This window comes from Saccoglossus kowalevskii, unplaced genomic scaffold, assembly GCF_978046115.1.
Source record: "Saccoglossus kowalevskii unplaced genomic scaffold, keSacKowa6.1 SCAFFOLD_89, whole genome shotgun sequence".
Taxonomy (NCBI): Eukaryota; Metazoa; Hemichordata; class Enteropneusta; family Harrimaniidae; genus Saccoglossus; species Saccoglossus kowalevskii.
In genome coordinates, this window is record NW_028188634.1 from 126,310 (window position 1) to 147,669 (window position 21,360).

At 34.9% G+C, this 21,360-nt stretch overlaps 1 protein-coding gene and 1 long non-coding RNA gene across 2 annotated transcripts; both read left to right on the forward strand.

The window, feature by feature from the left end:
* Positions 1 to 5,556: 5,556 nt before the first annotated feature.
* Positions 5,557 to 13,145, forward strand: LOC146726066 (uncharacterized). The gene is made up of 3 exons (XR_014928665.1): positions 5,557 to 5,579; positions 11,701 to 11,731; positions 12,577 to 13,145. It is a non-coding gene; the product is annotated as an uncharacterized LOC146726066 (long non-coding RNA).
* An 88-nt stretch (positions 13,146 to 13,233) lies between these two features.
* Positions 13,234 to 20,406, forward strand: LOC144348540 (uncharacterized). The gene has a single exon (XM_078007806.2). It carries the CDS (start codon positions 13,234 to 13,236, stop codon positions 20,404 to 20,406), a length of 7,173 nt encoding a protein of 2,390 aa, XP_077863932.2.
* The last annotated feature ends 954 nt before the right edge of the window (positions 20,407 to 21,360 follow it).

Genomic DNA, 21,360 nt, shown 5'->3' on the forward strand with positions numbered 1-21,360 from the left:
TGCCTTCATTATAGCGCTATTTCCATGTCTCTAACCTCAAAAGTGCTCGATATATTATATATATGCATAACTAATGAGTTCTATGGCCATATATGGTCAACGGATATGTTGGCCAATTCTCTTTTCCATTGCCTTCAATATAGCGTTGATACCCTGTCTGTACATGCAATACTGCTTGAAATATTAGAGACATGCATATTTAATGAGATCTATGACCATATATGGTCAACAGATATGTTGGCCAATTCTCTTTTCTATTTCCTTCAATATAGTGTTTGTTCCATGTTTGTACATGGAATAGCGCTCGAGATATTGGAGACATGCATATTTAATGAGTTCTATGACCATATATGGTCAACGGATATGTTGGCCAATTTTCTTTCTCAGTTCCTTCAATATAGCATTGGTACCATGTTTATACATGCAATAGTGCTTGAGATATTGGAGACATGCATATTTAATGAGTTATATGACCATATATGGTCATGGAACATGTTGACAATTTCTCTTGTCCAAAGCCTTCAATATAGCAATTGTTCCATGTCTGTATGTGCAATAGTGCCTGAGATATTATAGATATGCATATTTAATGAGGTATATGACCTTATATGGTCAACGAATATGTTGGCCAATTCTCTTGACCATTACCTTCAATATAGCCTTAGTTTCACGTCTGTACATGCAATAGTACTTGAGATATAAGAGACATGCATATTTAATGAGTTCTATGACCATATATGGTCAACGAATATTTTGGCCAATTCTCATGTCCGTTGCCTTTAATATACCGTTAGTTCCATGTTGGTACATGCAATAGTTTTTGAGATACAAGAGACATGCATATTTAATGAGTTCCAAGATGGCGGCCGAACCACGTGACTAATCGAAAATCTGTTTCAGTCACTTTTAATGGCATGACATGTAGAAGGTATATGCAAATTTTCAGGCAAAATGGTGCAGCCGTTTCCGAGAAGAAGTCGTTTGAAGTTGGCGGAAGAATAATAATAATAATAAATATAGCTGCAGAGCAGCTATTAACGGCTTTCAAGCCTGAAGGGCCATAACACCATTAAATTTGAAAAAAAAAGTTTGAAGATTTGATTTGTGCAATGTATATACATGTAGGTTACACGACGTCTGGCCCAATGCCTTCATTATAGTGCTATTTCCATGTCTCTAACCTAAATAGTGCTCGAGATATTATATATATGCCTATTTAATGAGTTCTATGACCATATGTGGTCAACGGATATGTTGGCCAATTATCTTTTCCATTGCCTTCAATATAGCGTTGGTACCCTGTCTGTACATGCAATAGTGCTTGAGATATAAGAGACATGCATATTTAATGAGTTCTTTGACCATATATGGTCAACGGATATGTTGGCCAATTCTCTTTTCCATTGTCTTCAATATAGCATTGGTACCCTGTCTGTACATGCAATACTGCTTGAAATATTAGAGACATGCATATTTAATGAGTTCTATGACCATATATGGTCAACGGATATGTTGGCAAATTCTCTTTTCTATTGCCTTCAATATAGTGTTTGTTCAATGTTTGTACATGGAATAGCGCTTGAGATATTAAAGACATGCATATTAAATGAGTTCTATGACCATATATGGTCAACGAATATGTTGGTCAATTTTCTTGTCCATTGCCTTCAGTATACCATTAGTTCCATGTTTGTACATGCAATAGTACTTGAGATATTGAAGACATGCATATTTAATGAGTTATATGACCATATATGGTCATTGAACATGTTGACAATTTCTCTTCTCCAAAACCTTCAATATAGCAATGTTTCCATGTCTGTATGTGCAATAGTGCCTGAGATATTATAGATATGCATATTTAATGAGGTATATGACCTTATATGGTCAACGAATATGTTGGCTCATTCTTTTGACCATTACCTTCAATATAGCGTCAGTTTCACGTTTGTACATGCAATAGTGCTTGAGATATAAGAGACATGCATATTTAATGAGTTCTATGACCATATATGGTCAACTAATATTTTGGCCAATTCTCTTGTCCGTTGCCTTTAATATACCGTTAGTTCCATGTTTGTACATGTAATAGTTTTTGAGGTACAAGAGACATGCATATTTAATGAGTTCCAAGATGGCGGCCGAACCACGTGACTAATCGAAAATCTGTTTCAGTCACTTTTAATGGCATGACATGTAGAAGGTATATACAAATTTTCAGGCAAAACGGTCCAGCCGTTTCAGAGAAGAAGTCGTTTGAAGTTGGCGGAAGAATAATAATAATAAATATAGCTGCAGAGCAGCTATTAACGGCTTTCAAGAAAAAAGGGCCATAACACCATTAAATTTGGAAAAAAAAGTTTGAAGATTTGATTTGTGCAATGTATATACGTGTAGGTTACACGACGTTCTGACTCAATGCCTTCATTATAGCGCTATTTCCATGTCTCTAACCTCAAAAGTGCTCGATATATTATATATATGCATAACTAATGAGTTCTATGGCCATATATGGTCAACGGATATGTTGGCCAATTCTCTTTTCCATTGCCTTCAATATAGCGTTGATACCCTGTCTGTACATGCAATACTGCTTGAAATATTAGAGACATGCATATTTAATGAGATCTATGACCATATATGGTCAACAGATATGTTGGCCAATTCTCTTTTCTATTTCCTTCAATATAGTGTTTGTTCCATGTTTGTACATGGAATAGCGCTCGAGATATTGGAGACATGCATATTTAATGAGTTCTATGACCATATATGGTCAACGGATATGTTGGCCAATTTTCTTTCTCAGTTCCTTCAATATAGCATTGGTACCATGTTTATACATGCAATAGTGCTTGAGATATTGGAGACATGCATATTTAATGAGTTATATGACCATATATGGTCATGGAACATGTTGACAATTTCTCTTGTCCAAAGCCTTCAATATAGCAATTGTTCCATGTCTGTATGTGCAATAGTGCCTGAGATATTATAGATATGCATATTTAATGAGGTATATGACCTTATATGGTCAACGAATATGTTGGCCAATTCTCTTGACCATTACCTTCAATATAGCCTTAGTTTCACGTCTGTACATGCAATAGTACTTGAGATATAAGAGACATGCATATTTAATGAGTTCTATGACCATATATGGTCAACGAATATTTTGGCCAATTCTCATGTCCGTTGCCTTTAATATACCGTTAGTTCCATGTTGGTACATGCAATAGTTTTTGAGATACAAGAGACATGCATATTTAATGAGTTCCAAGATGGCGGCCGAACCACGTGACTAATCGAAAATCTGTTTCAGTCACTTTTAATGGCATGACATGTAGAAGGTATATGCAAATTTTCAGGCAAAATGGTGCAGCCGTTTCCGAGAAGAAGTCGTTTGAAGTTGGCGGAAGAATAATAATAATAATAATAATAAACATAACAAAAACAATAGGCTTTCAAGCCTGAAGGGACTTGAAAGCCTAATAATAAACATAACAAAAACAATAGGCTTTCAAGCCTGAAGGGACTTGAAAGCCTAATAAACATAACAAAAACAATAGGCTTTCAAGCCTGAAGGGACTTGAAAGCCTAAATATAGCTGCATAGCAGCAATGACGGGTTTCGAGCCTGCATGGCTGATGGCAAATTGCACTTGCTCGATGTGCTTATTTGACGAACGTTTCATGTCTAGAATGCAATGTTCTTAACAAGTCCTCTGGTATTTTGGTTTATGAACAACACTGGAATCAACAGACATAACCATTGATAGTCATCTGTCCAATGTTATTCATAATAAAGATTTTTTTGGAGGTATTTTGCATTTTTGTGATAAATTCAAGATGGCCGCCTAAACTACTTGAATCATGGGGAATTTTTTCATGTACACATAATCATATTAAACGGATGTTGTATGCCAACTTTGGTTTGAATCTGGCAAATTGTTCATGAGTTATAGCGTAATTTCACTTTTCACTAAATTTAAGATGGCTGCCAAAGGAAGCCATTTTTCAAAAATCTGTTTCAGTGACTTTGTAGAGCTATCAACAGAGATACTATATGCTACATTGCATGTCAAACAAGCGGGTAGTTTTTATGAAAATGATTTTTTGATTTTTTTTTTACATTTTTTGGATAAATTCAAGATGGCAGCCAAAACCACTTGAATCGTGGGAAATATTTTCATGAACACATAATCACCGCATTGATCGGATGTTGTATGTCAACTTTGGTTTCAATCTGGCAAATTGTTCATGACTTATAGCGTAATTTCACTTTTTACTAAATCCAGGATGGCTGCTAAAGAAAGCCATTTTTCAAAAATCTGCTTCATTACCTCTTTAGAGCTATCAACATAGGTGCTGCAAAGCAAATTTCTAATCATAGAAATGAGCCATTTTTAAAAAGTAGATTTTTAATATTTTTTGTCATTTTCAGAAAATCCAATATGGCGGCCAAGGTCACATGACCGTTAAAGATTGTATTGATGATATTTGCTAGACATGACTCTTTCTGTAGTTTACTGTTTGTCATAGTAATTTAAATCAAGCATGTTGTTTTCTGGCTGGTTAACATAGCGGCGATGGTAGTGATTTCATTATACACTTTCTTTCTTTATTGGATGAATTAATTTCTTGTGACTCACTAATCCGGCAATGTGTGTATTTAAATAACAAGGTTCACCGTCAGGATGTTCACATTTGAAATAGCCTGAAAACATTTTAAATACTAAAATATAACGCATGTCATTCAGCTTAGAATATGAGGCTTCATTGCGGAGATGTATTAAGAAGTTACTGCGGCCTGGCTGCCATAGAGGGCGCACATTATACTAGAAGTGCATGTAACCACGACCTACAGTCGTTTTTTAAACTGTTAATTGTCGCACCATAAACAAAACATTTTAAATATTTTCTTGCACATGTGCCCCAGTTTTCGCATTCTATCTTGTACTTAGTTTAATAACTTATAATTATTATTATATATATGTTGTAAAATTATGTTGTCAGTATGATACCAGAGACGTCTAAGTCATGTCAAGTTCTGGTTATAAAATTAATATGTATAATATGTTGTTTACATCTATGTGGGCGAGTCCCAGGACAGAGTATGCCCGGTATAAACTGTCATATCATAACAGTTACCAAAAAAAACGACGGTCTAGCAGTGACAGACGCGTACTTTAATTTTGATCAAATTACAACACATGTATAGTCTTAGTATAAACCGTACATAAATCATGTCATGTACTCGATAAAACATCGTTTATATTTACAGCCTCTACAAGTATATATAACTTTAATTCGTGTACAAAATATGCACATTTTTGCATTTGAACACGATTAAAATAAAGGCATAACATTTCCACAAATCAATCTGAAAAAAACTAGGTGTGATCTGATTTCGTAAATGTTATTGCACTAGTAATTACTAGTATAACCATGGAACTGGTTTATAGTTCCATGGTATAACTAAGAATGTTGGACTTGGACAACGACCCGTTTCTCAGGCCGTGACTGTGAAAACTATATAGCGCCACCAGACGGTCGAAGTTTATATGCTGCGCTTTCGTTTTGGTGAGTACATGTTTATTCTATGATCGGAGATTCAAATGTTGAATATTGATAATATATGACAATATATGTTACTATAAGTGAACGTATCCGAAATGTAAAGGTCTAGTAGTCGCATTCTCAGGTCCAGTTTTCGGTTTAAGATATTAAATATGATAGATTTTGTGCATTTTCTAGTCATTTATCGTGTAAAACAATCATGGCGTCGCCCAGTCATGTCGACCGGAAGTGCGTGCATCGTGTTCAACTTCTGAAAGCATTGCACATGTCTAATAAATTTGGAAATTTAGAAAGTCACAGACGTGTCATTTGAGCGGCACAAACAAACAAAGACATTATTTTACAGCTCTAATGGGTGAAATAATTGAACAATGTCGCTATTTTATAGTGTCGATTATTTAGAAAGGTCAAACCTCAATTCCCAAAACTAGCAATGTATGAGGTAACCCGAATCTCTGGCCCGACCCCTGGCCAATGAGTTATTAATTTACATGTTTTTCTCACATATTTTTATATATTTAACGCCACTAGCCAATGTACGTAAAACGCGGAAGTGAATTGGCCGACAAGTTACCATGACTCGACAGTAATATAGAGACATTTCGCGATGGGCGTCTTTCGTGGTCGGTAATGTTTACGAAAATTTTTGTTCAATATTTGGTAAAACTGGCTTGGCAGTTCTCATCACCAAATAGATAATGTCACAGCCTTTCGGCCACTTTTCCAACAAATCCAAAATCACTAGATAATTTTGTTTACTTTACAATTGTACTATGATTACATTTGTTGATAATTTTAATGCATATTACTTGTACACCCTCAAAAATACCCTCAGGATAAGAGAATTTAGTATATAGCCTTGACAAAAAAGCAATATTTTTCCTTGTCTTATTGAATTTTTTTTCGTTCTGTGTAACTGTATGTGGAAATCCTAATAAGATTCAATGTTCAGTTCACAACTAACAGTTTTGCAATATTAGAGGTTGTGAACTTGTCCATAGAGGCCGCAAACTGCAATTTTGTTTACAAAAAGTGTGTTTACTTACATTTATTTTGTATTTTTTTATACTTGGCAGTTTTTTTTTTGTTTTTTGTTGTAGATTGTTTGTTTTGTGTTCTTGGAGTTTTGGTCGGTAATGTTTACGAAAATTTTTGTTCAATATTTTGTAAAACTGGCTTGGCAGTTCTCATCACCAAATAGACAATGTCACAGCCTTTCGGCCACTTTTCCAACAAATCCAAAATCACTAGATAATTTTGTTTACTTTACAATTGTACTATGATTACATTTGTTGATAATTTTAATGCATATTACTTGTACACCCTCAAAAATACCCTCAGGATAAGAGAATTTAGTATATAGCCTTGACAAAAAAGCAATATTTTTCCTTGTCTTATTGAATTTTTTTTCGTTCTGTGTAACTGTATGTGGAAATCCTAATAAGATTCAATGTTCAGTTCACAACTAACAGTTTTGCAATATTAGAGGTTGTGAACTTGTCCATAGAGGCCGCAAACTGCAATTTTGTTTACAAAAATTGTGTTTACTTACATTTATTTTGTATTTTTTTATACTTGGCAGTTTTGTTTTTGTTTTTTGTTGTAGATTGTTTGTTTTGTGTTCTTGGAGTTTTGTACAAAAATCAACGGTTAAATAAATATATTATTTCCACTTTGCAGTATATTGTACACAGTACTTGTATGCTTTGTTCTCCAGCATAAATCAGATTGTAATGTAAGCATCAATCTGATTAAAATCTGATGTAGTGTACGGGCTTTAATTATTTTGGCTATAAACTTATTTTAATTTTATTTTTTATTATTTTTGTTATTAATGCCCTTTTATTTTATTATTTTACTTTGATTTTGATTTTGTGATTTTTTTTAATTCCGCCCTACCTACATCTGATCCTACGCCTATGTAAGTCCCGTTCAAATCTCGCGTAAGTAACAGCCAATCACAGCCCTCCTTTTATACAGGCTGTCGGTTGCTTACTTTTCAGTGTAGCGACACTCTACGGGCAATCTTTTTGTACATTATATTTTGCCCACTTGAATAAACCATTAATAGAAAATTGCTAGTATATTTTTATTTGCAAAAGAAATTCCACAGCATTTTACAATTTTTGTCATTACATTGAATATTTTTTTCACTTCCAACAAATGTGTACACTTCCAGATACATCTTCGCCAGCCAAGGTTCGTTCATTCAGTCATCGCTTCAATTTTACATCACTGAGCATAATTATCTAGAATGGAAGCAAAAAAATAAGTAAATCGTAATGATTAGAACACTGTAAACAGTTATAGTAAACAATGCAAATTTTAAATTGTATAACGGTCACCGGCCCACGGCATCGACGCAGAAAATTGGAGCAAAAAATATTTCCTGATCAATTGCGTTGTGTTCCAATAAAAAATATGTTATTCCAGTCCAAATCAGCTCAATTACTTTAATAAAGAGTTATTGTATAATGTACAAAATGTTGATACAATTTTATGAATATTTACAGCTCTGCTTCAATGCCGTAGACGATGTTGGCCCGATCGTCAACAAAACATCACCCGTCTCCAGGGCAGGCGACTGGAAAAAGACACTGGTGTTCGGTCGAAACGGTGGAAACAAAATCGTCACTCCCAGAATAACTATGCAAAATAACGATCTAAAGTCGAACCATTCGAGCCACAATTTTAACATAAAAATTACTTTCGTTGCATTTGACAATGATAAACTTACCGAAAAGCCGTGTTATTCTCGGTCGCTAACGTCAGTATAATCCGCCATTTTATTTGAGTGTGTTTGCCACCCGACTCCGCCCGGTGACGTCATCATGTGCGCTATAGAAGGAGGTCTGTGATTCGTTGACTAAAATCGTCGATAGTGGGTCTCATTGAAATCTCGTTACATAGGCGTCGGATCAGATGTAGGTAGGGCGGAATTAAAAAAAAATCACAAAATCAAAATCAAAGTAAAATAATAAAATAAAAGGGCATTAATAACAAAAGTAATAAAAAATAAAATTAAAATAAGTTTATAGCCAAAATAATTAAAGCCCGTACACTACATCAGATTTTAATCAGATTGTGTAAGCATGAGATTGTAATGTAAATTTAGTTCATTAATGTTGTACGTTGACGCTTTCTCTGGGACCTCGAGTTCAGGCCCATTTACTTACTTGTTGTCAGTGTCTGACTGGTATATACAAAATATGACCAAGTAAATGTGAGAATACTAAAAGAAGAAACCTAAAAATATAATTTTACACATCGAAATTGAGAATCGCAAGTGTAGACATATAGCATAGAAATAAACACTAAATACATCTATCCCAGCCAGCAATTGAATCATCAATCGGCATGAGTGATGTAAATGGTATTTCCATCTATTTTCTTATATTCCTCCACCATATTAAAACGCTCAAGTGAATGTTGTCAAATTCGCGAGTGTGCATATTTTCGTACAGTGGCGTGAACATTGCTACAATCAAAGACGCGCAGAACAGGAAGTCCATTCTGTGCTAGTACCATTGCCAATTTTTGGAAATAGTAGGAAATTGTTAAAATTGCCCGATTGGCATATCAAAATCCTGTATTGAAACAGAACATTTTCTATATTCTCTAAAAATAACATTGTTATGTCTCTAGACTCACAACGAAACCAAAACAAAGGAAACATTCCGATCTAAACTACCTGCGTCCTTGAAAATGAGTCTTATCGCCATTGCGTTTCTGAGCAAAAATATGTTGATGTCAAAAACGACCGATTTTCGCCAAATCTTCTATGATTTTTTGATAATATCATTAATTCAGTCCAGCGGTTAGATAGATTATTTATTAGAGACGCTCGTGAAACAAAATTGATGAGGTAAATCACTCTGGGGACGAAAAAATTGGCGATAAAAGCCAAGGGGATGAGGGACTGAATTTCAAAAAACATATTTTATATGTATGCCATTCAATTTGGCCTGAGCCAGAGATTGGCTAGTGGTGTTAAATATATAAAAATATGTGAGAAAAACATGTAAATGGCTCATTGGCCAGGGGGCCAATTCAATTTGGCCGGGGACCCATTGGCCGGGGGCCAGAGATTCACGGTTACCCCAATGTTTGTGTTAACAATTTCAAAACCTGGAGTCATCCGGTTCTTTGCACATGTGTTTTTTACCAAATTTTCTTGCTGGTCCTTAATTGCTATTTTTGTTATTTGTGGGTATGTTGCATTGATATTTCAATCATCTTGTGTGTACTTGACTATCTAATGGTTGATTTTGAGCCTATTGCTTGGATACCATACATATAGGTACCTCAGGTATACCTATCTGAGATTTGTTCAATTCATGATGATATCTAATTTTGAACAGCTAACATCGGGGCTATCTCAGCTGACAGGCTGCTTGTAAGTCCCCGTTCGGACGTAGTCCGAAAACGGGGAATTATGTTTTGCCCTGTGTGCGTCCGTGCGTCCGTGATCACCTGTATCTCGAACATGCATGGGTCGATTAAGTTCAAACTTCACTCATACATCACACATTATATGGGACATATGCACATGCATTTTTTTCATGATCCGATTAAAGATAGCCGAATAGCGGCCATTTTAAGGCCGAAAATGCATCAAAATCGCACATTTTCACCATTCCGGACCCGGATCTCAGTTATGCATGGACGGATTTTGTTCAAATTTGTTACATACATTAAACATAATAGGAGCTTGATGCACGTCATTTTTGGGGGGGGGGGGATCGGGCTTGAAATGGCCGACTGGCGGCCATTTTGTTTTAAAGAATTCAGTTCTGGATCCGTATCTGAGACATGCCTGGATTGATCGAGTTCAAACTTCACACACACACAAGGTACATTATGTCACAAATATGTATGTGCATTTGTTTCATGATCTCATTAACGATAGCCAAATGGCGGCTGCTTTAAGGCTGAAAATGCATTGAAATCGCACATTTTCACCATTCCGGACCCGGATCTCAGTTATGCATGGACAGATTTTGTTCAAATTTGGTACATACATTAAACATAATAGGACGTTGATGCACGTCATTTTTTTTTCGGATCAAGTTCGAAATGGCCGACTGGCGGCCATTTTGTTTTAAAGATTTCAGTTCTGGATCCGTATCCGAGACATGTCTGGATTGATCAAGTTCAAACTTCACACACACATGGTAAATCATGTCACAAATAGATATGTGCATTTGTTTCATGATCCGCTTAACAATAGCTGAATGATGGCCATTTTAAGGCAGAAAATGCATCAAAATCACGTATTTTCACAATTCCGGAACCGGATCTCAGTCATGCATGGATGGATTTTGTTCAGATTTAGTGCATATATTAAACATAATATAAGCTTGATGCATACCAATTTTTCTTCGGATCAAGTTCAAAATGGCCAACTGGCGGCCATTTTGTTTTAAAGAATTTAGTTTTCGATCCATATTTTGGACATGCCTGGACAGATCAAGTTCAAACTTCACATCATACATATGCCTGTGCATTTGGGCTAGTCCTTTTAAGGTCAAAAATTGCACATTTTCACCATACCGGAACTGAGTCTTAGTCATGCGTGGGCAAATTTACTTAAAATTTTTGTTTGGATTGTGTTAAAATTGGCTGACTGGTGGCTATTTTGTTTTACTGAATGCAGTTCAACATCCATATTGTTGCTGCTTTGAATGTATATGTCACTCAAATATGAACGGAACGGGGACGTGTCATTGACAATGACTTGTTTTATTTTGTATTGTGACCTTTGACCTATAGTACTAACTGCATGTTGCGGTTTCAGCCACTGGTCAAGTTAATGACCCCTTGTCAATAATCATTGGTTGTAATGATTTGCTATTTCATGTTTCCTGAAATCAACCTGAATCAATTAACAGGGCGAACAATTTTTTAAATAATTTGTAGCGAAGAGTGAATAGTTTAGTGAATAGAGATTCAGTGAATATTTTTTATTATGTTTATTAAAGAGTTGTTTGTTACACTTTCCTGTGTAGGTTTGCCATTTATCTGTATTAATACCAATAATTGCTGTGTTGACCGTCACATTACTATAATAATTGTAAATTCACTATGTTGCATAATTTAACAGTTCTCTATATTTCACTTGCAGTCTATAACAATCTATTCCTGTATATTGAAAGGTAAGATATGTCTAGGCATGAAAGTTGAATTTGTTATGATCTATACCTTATATAGTTTTATAATTTGGTTAAAAATTATGTATCAAACATGTGCACATTTTTTTAGCCGTTAATAATGAAGTGTGAATTCTGGATATATGCTTATATACTGCTCAGTATGTATTGATACTTATACACATTATTACTACATGTCAGCATTATGGTAAAATATATCAAAGTTCACATGATTTGTGGGAGTTAGTGCTATATGTAGATCATTTTGTCACTCAACTGGGGAATTGATATATATATGTGTCAATTTTTCTAGCCTATGCATACATATCTGGACCAATCAGGTTTTTAGTTTAGTAATTCAATAGACATTCTAAGCAGTAAATAAAGTTCTATAGTGTTCTAATTCAAGAAAGCTGTATGTCCACAATTTTTAGGTAGCATATTTTTGAAATCAACCATTTTTTACAACCAGATCTCATTCACACAAACACTTTGATCATGTTTGAACATGTTTAGGGGTAGATATGAGTGTATGTTTAGCTCTTTATTAACAACTGTATAAACTTCAAAAATCATAAACACAGACATCAGACCTATGTACATGCATTTGTGTGATGATGCAATTCAAGACAGCTGTGTGGTATTTAACTGTGAAGGAAAAAAACTCACAATGCAAGTTTGCAATTTATCTCACTGTTTTGCTTGCAAATTAGCAGTATTGCTAATGAAATTAACACAGGTAGCATCTGTATTTTAATAACAATGTACCTATCTCTTGTAGGTAAAAACAGTGCTCAATTTAGCAAATATATTAAATAAATCACTCGTATTTTGACAATTGTATCTTTCAGATGCCTCGAAAGAAAGGATGGAAGAGAGGTGAAGCTCTGAAGAAGAGGTTGGCCTTGGGTAGAAACCCACCAACCAATGTCCTTCGGGATCAAAGCGATATTGTCCTTCGGGATCAAAGCGATACTGTCCTTCGGGATCAAAGCGATACTGTCCTTCGGGATCATAATAAATCAGAAAGTATTGTCCTTCGGGATCATAATGAATCAGAAAGTACTGTCCTTCGGGATCATAGCAATACTGTCCTTCGGGATCATAGCAATACTGTCCTTCGGGATCATAGCAATACTGTCCTTCGGGATCATAGCAATAATGTCCTTCGGGATCATAGCAATACTGTCCTTCGGGATCATAGCAATACTGTCCTTTGGGATCATAATGAATCAGAAAGTATTGTCCTTCGGGATCAGAATGAATCAGAAAGTATTGTCCTTCGGGATCAGAATGAATCAGAAAGTATTGTCCTTCGGGATCAGAATGAATCTGTAAGTATTATCTTTCGGGATCAGAACGAGTCGCAAATTAGTGCTGGAAGTATTTTTAATAAAGTACATGATGAAGAAACAAATAATGTTGCAGAGAGTTTCTCATTAGAGCAATTTCATTTGTTAAATGATTCAGTTGGAAATGTTAATGATCAGACAACAGGTAATAAGTTCATGCTAAAAACTTCAGTACAAGGAAGCTTTCATCAAGGTCATCATCAATTTCTAGATAACAGTGGAAAACAGTGTGTTGCAAATAGCTTAGTTTCTATGATATTCAGTCAAATCAAATGTGTAGATTCATGGGATTCGGAAGATTTGGATATAATACTGCAAACTGGTAATGAATTGTATGGCTTTTTACAACAGTCTACAACTGTTAATTCAGAACTGTTATTAGTGACAGAATTACCACAAACAGTTGATTTATTTGACACCCAGTTTACTTTGAGTGTTGGTGACTCATTATTTGGTATTATTGGTGAAAGTGATGATGAGAACACATTTCTTACACCATTTGACAATGCTCTTGATATATCATTAACTGAATATAATTCATGCTTTGTCATATTTGGTGGAGCAGCATTTGCTGTGATCAAGAATGATGGATTTTATTGGATCTTTGATTCACATTCAAGAAATTCCAAAGGCATGGTAGCACCTGATGGATTAAGCATAGCAATCCAGTTCAGTAGTATTGAGATGGTGTATAAACATTGTTGTGATCTTGCTGTATCCATGCATGTGCATGAAAATGAACAGTTTGAAGTTACGGGTATAAATGTTAATGCTGAAAAGTGTCATGTTATTGACACTGAAACTCAGTCAGATAATGAAGTGGAGTTAGTTGAATCAGATCATACACCTTTTTTATATCAACCCTTGTCCTCTGAGATGCGTCAAAGATTGTGCACTGAACTTAGTTTACAAAATGAAAGAGAAAGATTTGGGTTTCATACTGAAACTTTTGAAATGGGTGAACCATGTAAAACCAAATCTATCCAAGGGGATGGTAATTGTTTTTTCCGGGCTTTGTCATATGTACTATCTGGAAGTGAGGATAACCACATGCGAATCAGATTTGCCATTGTAAATCATCTAAAGAAGAATAACCCTGTGTTTTACCCCTTTTTAAGACCAGGCCATGTGTCTGTTGATGATTACATTATAGCATCAGGTATGCAATATGCTCAAACATGGGCAACAGAAGTTGAAATACTTGGAGCTGCTGATCTATTAAGAACAGATATTTGCACATTTAGCCGAGGTAAATGGATTAAATATTCCAACTATCAGCTTAACAAGAGTGTATCCAATAATGGAAAAGCAATATACTTAAAACACGCTATGGAAATACATTATGAAGTGGTTGAATGTGTCAAGCATGCTGGTGATGTGTTGTGTGACTGCTCCCAGAGCAACATTATAGAACAAGACAGGGTGTCAAAAATTGGAACGAAAAAAAGACGTTTAGAAAGCACAGAAACTAATATTGGAGCAACAATGAAATTATTTAAAAATGATAGCAATATAGAGTCAGATGATGCACCAAACACTTTAACTAAACAACCAAAAATTACAAAATCTCAGGGCAGACGTGCCTACCTTAAATGTTTGAAAGAATATGTTCAAAGAAAACGAAGTGCTAAACAAACTGGGCAACATGTGGCTAAAAAACGTAAACTAGAGAAAGAGCAAAAGCGATATTACAATGATAACAGTTTTTGCCAAAGAAAAAAAAAGAACATGATTCAACATTATGCGAATAATAAGTCTCACAGGGAAGCTGTGAAGACAAGAAGCACTACAAAATATAAATATGACGAAATGCACAGGGAGTCTATAAAAACTAGAAGCATTACTAAATATAAAGAAGATGAATTACACAGGGATTCTGTGAAATCTAGAAGCATTGCTAAATATAAATATAATCCGTCGCACAGAGAAGCTGTGAAGGAAAGGAGTACTACAACATATAAAAAGAATGAACAGCATAGAAAAGATCTTTTAAATAGAATAACCACCAAGAGATTAATAGAATCAAATAAGAAACAATATTTTAGAAATGTATTGGCTATGTTTAGAAATGAAATTGCCAATGGTCCAGATTTTGTCTGTGCAGTATGCCATCGGCGACTTTTCAGAAATCAAGTTATTCACTGTAAAAAAGAGGTGTACACCAAAAAAGGTGGAAATGTTGCATTAATTGCAGATAAGTGTATTACCGAAGATTATCTACACAAATGTAGCAGTGTGTGTTCTAGTGATAGTGAATGTTTATATTTGAAAAATGGACAGTGTAAATTATGGATTTGTTTTACTTGTCAAAGAAAAATCCTTAGTGGTAAAATTCCATGTGAAGCAGTTACCAACAATCTTAATCTGAAGCCTATTCCAGATGAATTAAAATGCTTAAACTCCCTTGAACAACATTTGGTGGCATTGCACATACCTTTTATGAAAATGTTGGCTTTACCAAAAGGTGGACAGAATGGTGTTCATGGACCTGTTGTATGTGTCCCTTCTAGCATTGATAAAGCTACATCCATTTTACCAAGATGTGAATCAGATGACCAAATGATAAAAGTAAAACTGAAGCGGAAACTAACATACAAGGGCCATTATCAGTATCACTTTGTAAATGAGGCTCATATAAAAAATGCATTAGTATATCTGCAGAAGAACAATAAATGGTATAGTGATGTTTGTTTTAACAAAGATTGGGTTAATCCTTTAGCAAAAATTGAAGAAGAAATTGAAACACCAGATAGCGAAGATAGTGCCTCAAAACATTCTGAAGAAAAAAATAGAGATTTTGAGGACAATGAAGAAGAAAAAGATGGATTACTTTTAGATACATGTCTTCAACCAGTTGATGTTGGACCCGAAGTTCTTGATCAACCTTCTGATGAAATATCTTGTATTGCCCCTGCTGAAGGAAATAGTCCAGTTAAAATGTTAATGGATGAGGGTAATGAAGCAAAGTCTTTTCCTGTATTGTATCCTGAAGGATCACCAACATTTCATGACAAACGCAGTGAAAAAATAACATTGTCAAGATATCTGCATACTCGTTTGATGAATGCAGATGGTAGATTTGCAAAAAATACAGATTTTATATTTTATGCTCAGTATTTGTCAGAAGTACAACAAGTTGTCTCAAATGTGTCTATTGCCTTACGCAAAGGTTCTGGTAAAGCAGGTGGTCAATCTGTAACAGCTGCAACTTTAACAAATTCACAATCATTGACTGACATTCTTAAGCACAATGAGGGATACAAGTTTTTGAAACCCATCCGTGGAACACCCCCTTTTTGGCAAAGTGCACAGAAAGATTTATTTGCAATGTTAAGACAGCTTGGTATACCTACATGGTTTTGTTCATTTTCATCTGCTGACACGAGATGGCCTGAAATAATTGAATGTATTCTTCGAGAAGAAGGTGATACACGAAGTTTTGAAGAGCTTGATTGGTCTGAAAAATGTTCTGTATTAAGAAGCAACCCTGTAACTGCAGCTCGAATGTTTGAACACAGATTCCACTCTTTTTTGAAACAGGTAATAATGTCACCTGCAGCACCTATTGGCGAAATAGTAGATTATTTTTACCGTGTTGAATTTCAGCAACGTGGTTCTCCTCATACACATTGTCTTTTCTGGGTAAAGGATGCACCAATTATTGATAAAGATGATGATGAAGAAGTAACAGCTTTTGTGGACAAATATGTCACTTGTGAAATGCCATCTCCGGAACAAGATGAAGAACTTAATGAGATTGTGAATAGTGTACAAAAACACAGTACAAGACATTCAAAAACTTGCAGAAAACTTGGTACTACTTGTAGATTTAATTTCCCACGCCCACCTTCAGGAAAAACCTTTATTGTTCAAACTGATGGAGACAAATCTAATGACAAAGAAGAGAAAACAATTGAAACTGATGATGTCATACAGAATTATGTTGATAGTGAATCAGAATATCAAGAAACAGACCAAAAAAATGAGATGACTAAAGATACAGCCATGGCAATTCTGACAAAAATCTGGAATATACTACTCAATTCTGAAAAGAACTTCACATCTGTTTCATCCTTGTTTGCGTACATTGAATTAACCCAAGAAAACTTCGAGAAAGCGTCTAGCGTGTTGACAAAGAAAACAAGCATAGTTTTAAAACGCCAACCTTCTGATGTTTGGGTAAATCAATATAACAAAGATCTTCTGAGATGCTGGAATGCAAATATGGACATACAATATATTGTGGATGCCTACAGTTGTGTTGTGTACATTATTAGCTACATTTCAAAAGCAGAACGAGAAATGGGATTGTTGTTAGATCATGCACAGAGGGAAGCATCAAAAGAAGGGAATATGGATGCAAAACTTGCAATGAAAAAAATTGGAGGTGTATATCTTCACAACCGTGAGTTGAGTGCTCAGGAGGCTGTATACAGAGTTTGTAATTTAAGGTTAAAAGAATGCTCAAGAAAAGTACAATTTATTCCTACAGGCGATACTCCAATTAAAATGAGTCTTCCACTAGCAATTTTAAAGAGCATGAGTAAAGGCGGAGATCTCAACAATGAAAACATTTGGATGACAAGTATGCTTGATCGTTATAAGAATAGACCAAATGAAATTAATACCATGTGTCTTGCAAGTTTTGCTTCTGAATACAGAATTGTACCTACATCAGAGGTAGAAAGAAAAAGAAATATTGATAACAATAAAGTTATTAAACTTAATAATGGTCTAGGTTTTATGCAAAAGAGAACAAGAACTGATCCTGCAGTTGTTAGATATGCAAGATTTTCAGTAACTAAGCAACCAGAGAAGCATTATCAAAGTATATTGCAACTTTTTCTACCATACAGGGCTGAATGCCAGTTGAAACCTAAACAATTCCATTCATTTGAAGAGTTTTATCAAACTGGTGCTGTGAAATACAAGAACAATTGGCCTGAAAGAGTTAAATCTATAGTTGACAGAAATAAAGCAATGTTTGAGAAAGATGTTGATGTTATTGATGCAGCTGAGCAAATGCTTGAGTCATGCCCTCTTTTAGAAGATGCATGGGCACAAATTCACCCAGAGTCCGAGAAGGAAAGATTAGAATGTTTAGAATCAGTTAGTACGAATTCGGTATCTAATGAATCAGAAAGTGAAGATTCAATTCCAGACTTGTTGCACAAAGATAAAAAAGACGTTTGTAAAGAAGTATATAGTCAGTGTGGAATGTCCAAAGATGAGGCTAAAATATTGATGAGATCACTTAATGATAAACAGCGTGATATATTCTACACTGTTCGACAATGGTGTTTAGATAAAGCTAATGGCAAGAATGTTGCACCATTTCACATGTTCTTAAGTGGAGGAGCAGGAACAGGAAAATCTCATGTTATCAAAGCTGTGTATTATGAGGCTTCAAGAATTCTTGCTCGTATTCTACCAAATCCAGATGATATTTCTGTTCTGTTGACAGCACCGACCGGTGTAGCTGCGTTCAACATAAATGCAACCACTGTCCATAGTACTTTCTCAATAGCAGTTGATGCCAAATTGCCATATCAACCACTAGGACAAGATACATTAACCACCATTCGTTCCAAACTAAGTAGTCTGCAGATTCTTATTATTGATGAAATTTCAATGGTTGACAAGAAGTTGCTTTGTTATATACATGGGAGATTAAGGCAAATCAAACAGACTGGTGACTATTCACCATTTGGAAATGTTTCTGTGATTGCTGTAGGCGATTTTTATCAATTACCACCTGTAAAAGGAAAAGCTTTATATGTTAGTAGCGAAGGTATGGATCTGTGGAATGATTATTTCGCCATTGCTGAATTAACAGATGTAGTAAGGCAGCAAGATCAACAGTTTGCTGAGGCATTAAATAGCGTCAGAACACGAAGAAAATCTGATGAATTACCAGCAAATGTTGTGAACATGTTTCGTCTGTGTGAAACTGGTGAAGAGTACAATGGTATGCATATATTTGCAACAAATAAAGATGTGGATCTATGTAATATAAACATGCTTCATTTAACATGTTCAAACCCCATATGTATTAATGCTCAAGACTTTTCTAGAAATACTAAAACTAAAAAACTAGAACAGAGAGAGAGGAACTATGTCAAAGTCTACAATACAAACTTGGCAAAGACGGTTACTTTGGCTATAAATGCTCGTGTGATGTTAATTAAAAACATTGATGTATCTGATGGTCTAGTAAATGGTGTTTTTGGCAAAATTGCACATATTTCTTTTGAAGACAATAACATATTTCCATCCTGTATATATGTAGTGTTTGATAACGTGAAGGTTGGTACTAAACTACGCAGTAAATCTGGAAGCTTCTCTGTATTATCACCAAATAGCACACCTATAAAACCATCAGAGGACAGAGTAAACAATGGTGGAGGCATTAGAAGACAATATCCATTAAAGCTAGCTTATGCATGCACTATACACAAAGTACAAGGATTAACAGTAGAGAAAGCTGTAGTATCATTGAATAAAATATTTTCTCCAGGGCAAGCTTATGTAGCCTTGAGTAGAGTTAAGTCATTAGATGGCCTTATTATTCAAGATTTCAAGGAATCGAGTATGTATTGCAATGAAAAGATTGAATCAGCTCTATTAAGCATGCCAAAATACTTGACGTCAAAATCAGTGTCAGACAGGGTTTGCCAATGTACTATCTTGCTATACAATGTTGAAGGATTATTATCTCATTTTGAAGACATCAAATGCGATAAAAGACTTGTTAATGTTGATTTTATGTGTTTGACAGAAACCTGGCTACTGGATGGGCAACTATATAGTGAATTAGAATTAAAAGATTTTGATTTTCATCACAAACCACGGTCATTATCTTATGATACATCTAATGAGATAACATCAGATTTGAAACAACAGGCACATGGAGGTGTAGCAGTTTATTCTAGCATTCATAAAAGTACTGAATTCCTCAAGCTACATGTGTCTAATTTGGAGTACTTAGCTTTTTATGTGAAAGACTTATGTGTGTCAGTAGCTGTTATATATAGACCGCGGTCATATAAAGCTGATGTGTTTAGAGAAAACCTATTGTGTCTGGTTAGTGAAATGAGTAAAATATCTGCAAGTAACATTATTATTGGTGATTTCAACGAAAATATACTTGTGTCTTCCAGTGTGCAGAACATTTTGGAAAAGCAAGGATTCAAACAATGTGTAGCCTTACCAACTACAGAAAGTGGAACGTTGATTGACCATGTATACATTAAAAACGCTGACATTCTTAATGTTGAAGTTATACAAACATATTATGGGTTCCATGATGCTGTGAATATTCAGTTCTGAAAGTATCAATATTTTGGTACACTCAACCTGGACTTATTATTATTGAAATTCCAATTTCCTACCTTCATATGGATGTCAACATTGCTACAACTGGAATGCTAGAATTACACTTAAGTGATGAGTCTATTATAGGGAAAAATATTCCAATGTATTTAGATATTCAGATTCTCTCCCTATGTTTACTGCGCGAATAGCATTACAGGGCGTGAAAGTAAAACTAAGGGACACGCCCACCCACCCCACTCCACTTCACTCATTATAGGATTGGGAGGGGGCACTTACTGACATGGATATTTCGCTAACTTATTTTTTATAACAAAAAATAATTTTGAATGTTTTTTTTAACAGAGGAGATAGTTGCAGTTACGTGACATTTATTTATTGTATCCATTTTATGTTAAATTGTTTTGCTGATCAATGTAATGATGTTGCCCACCATGATGTCATTGTTTAAACGTGCTTAGTATAGGTCGTTATGCAAGATATATAATGTAATTAACGACTTTGAATATATAATCTATATTGTGAGGTCTAATAATTTCAGGAAAGCAGTAACGTAATTGCAACTTTACTTTAAAACATCATTTATAATTTCAATTATTCACACAGTATCCATCAAGTGCCCCCCTCCCAATACAAATATAATTTATCTATACTACTCAAAACAATCTAGGAAACACTAGCTTCTGAAATTATATATTGTTTAATGTTATGTAACTGTTATATTCACACAACCTTACATGTTTGGTTTGGGTTCCAATATAGGAAAATTTAATATAGCAATGAAATTGAAAAGTTTATCATAAACCTGCTCGAAATGCATGTTATGTTGTCACACATTCTATAAGCATGACACCTCGTCATTAATAATTTGAGCATGGAAGTGGACTAATAATAACTGTGACACCTATATTTTTCAAAACTTTTCAACAGCACAGAAATGACTAAGGTTAA

Coding starts and splice junctions, on each gene's coding strand:
- LOC144348540 (XM_078007806.2), top strand. CDS start 13,234: ATGCTAAAAACTTCAGTACAAGGAAGCTTTCATCAAGGTCATCATCAA.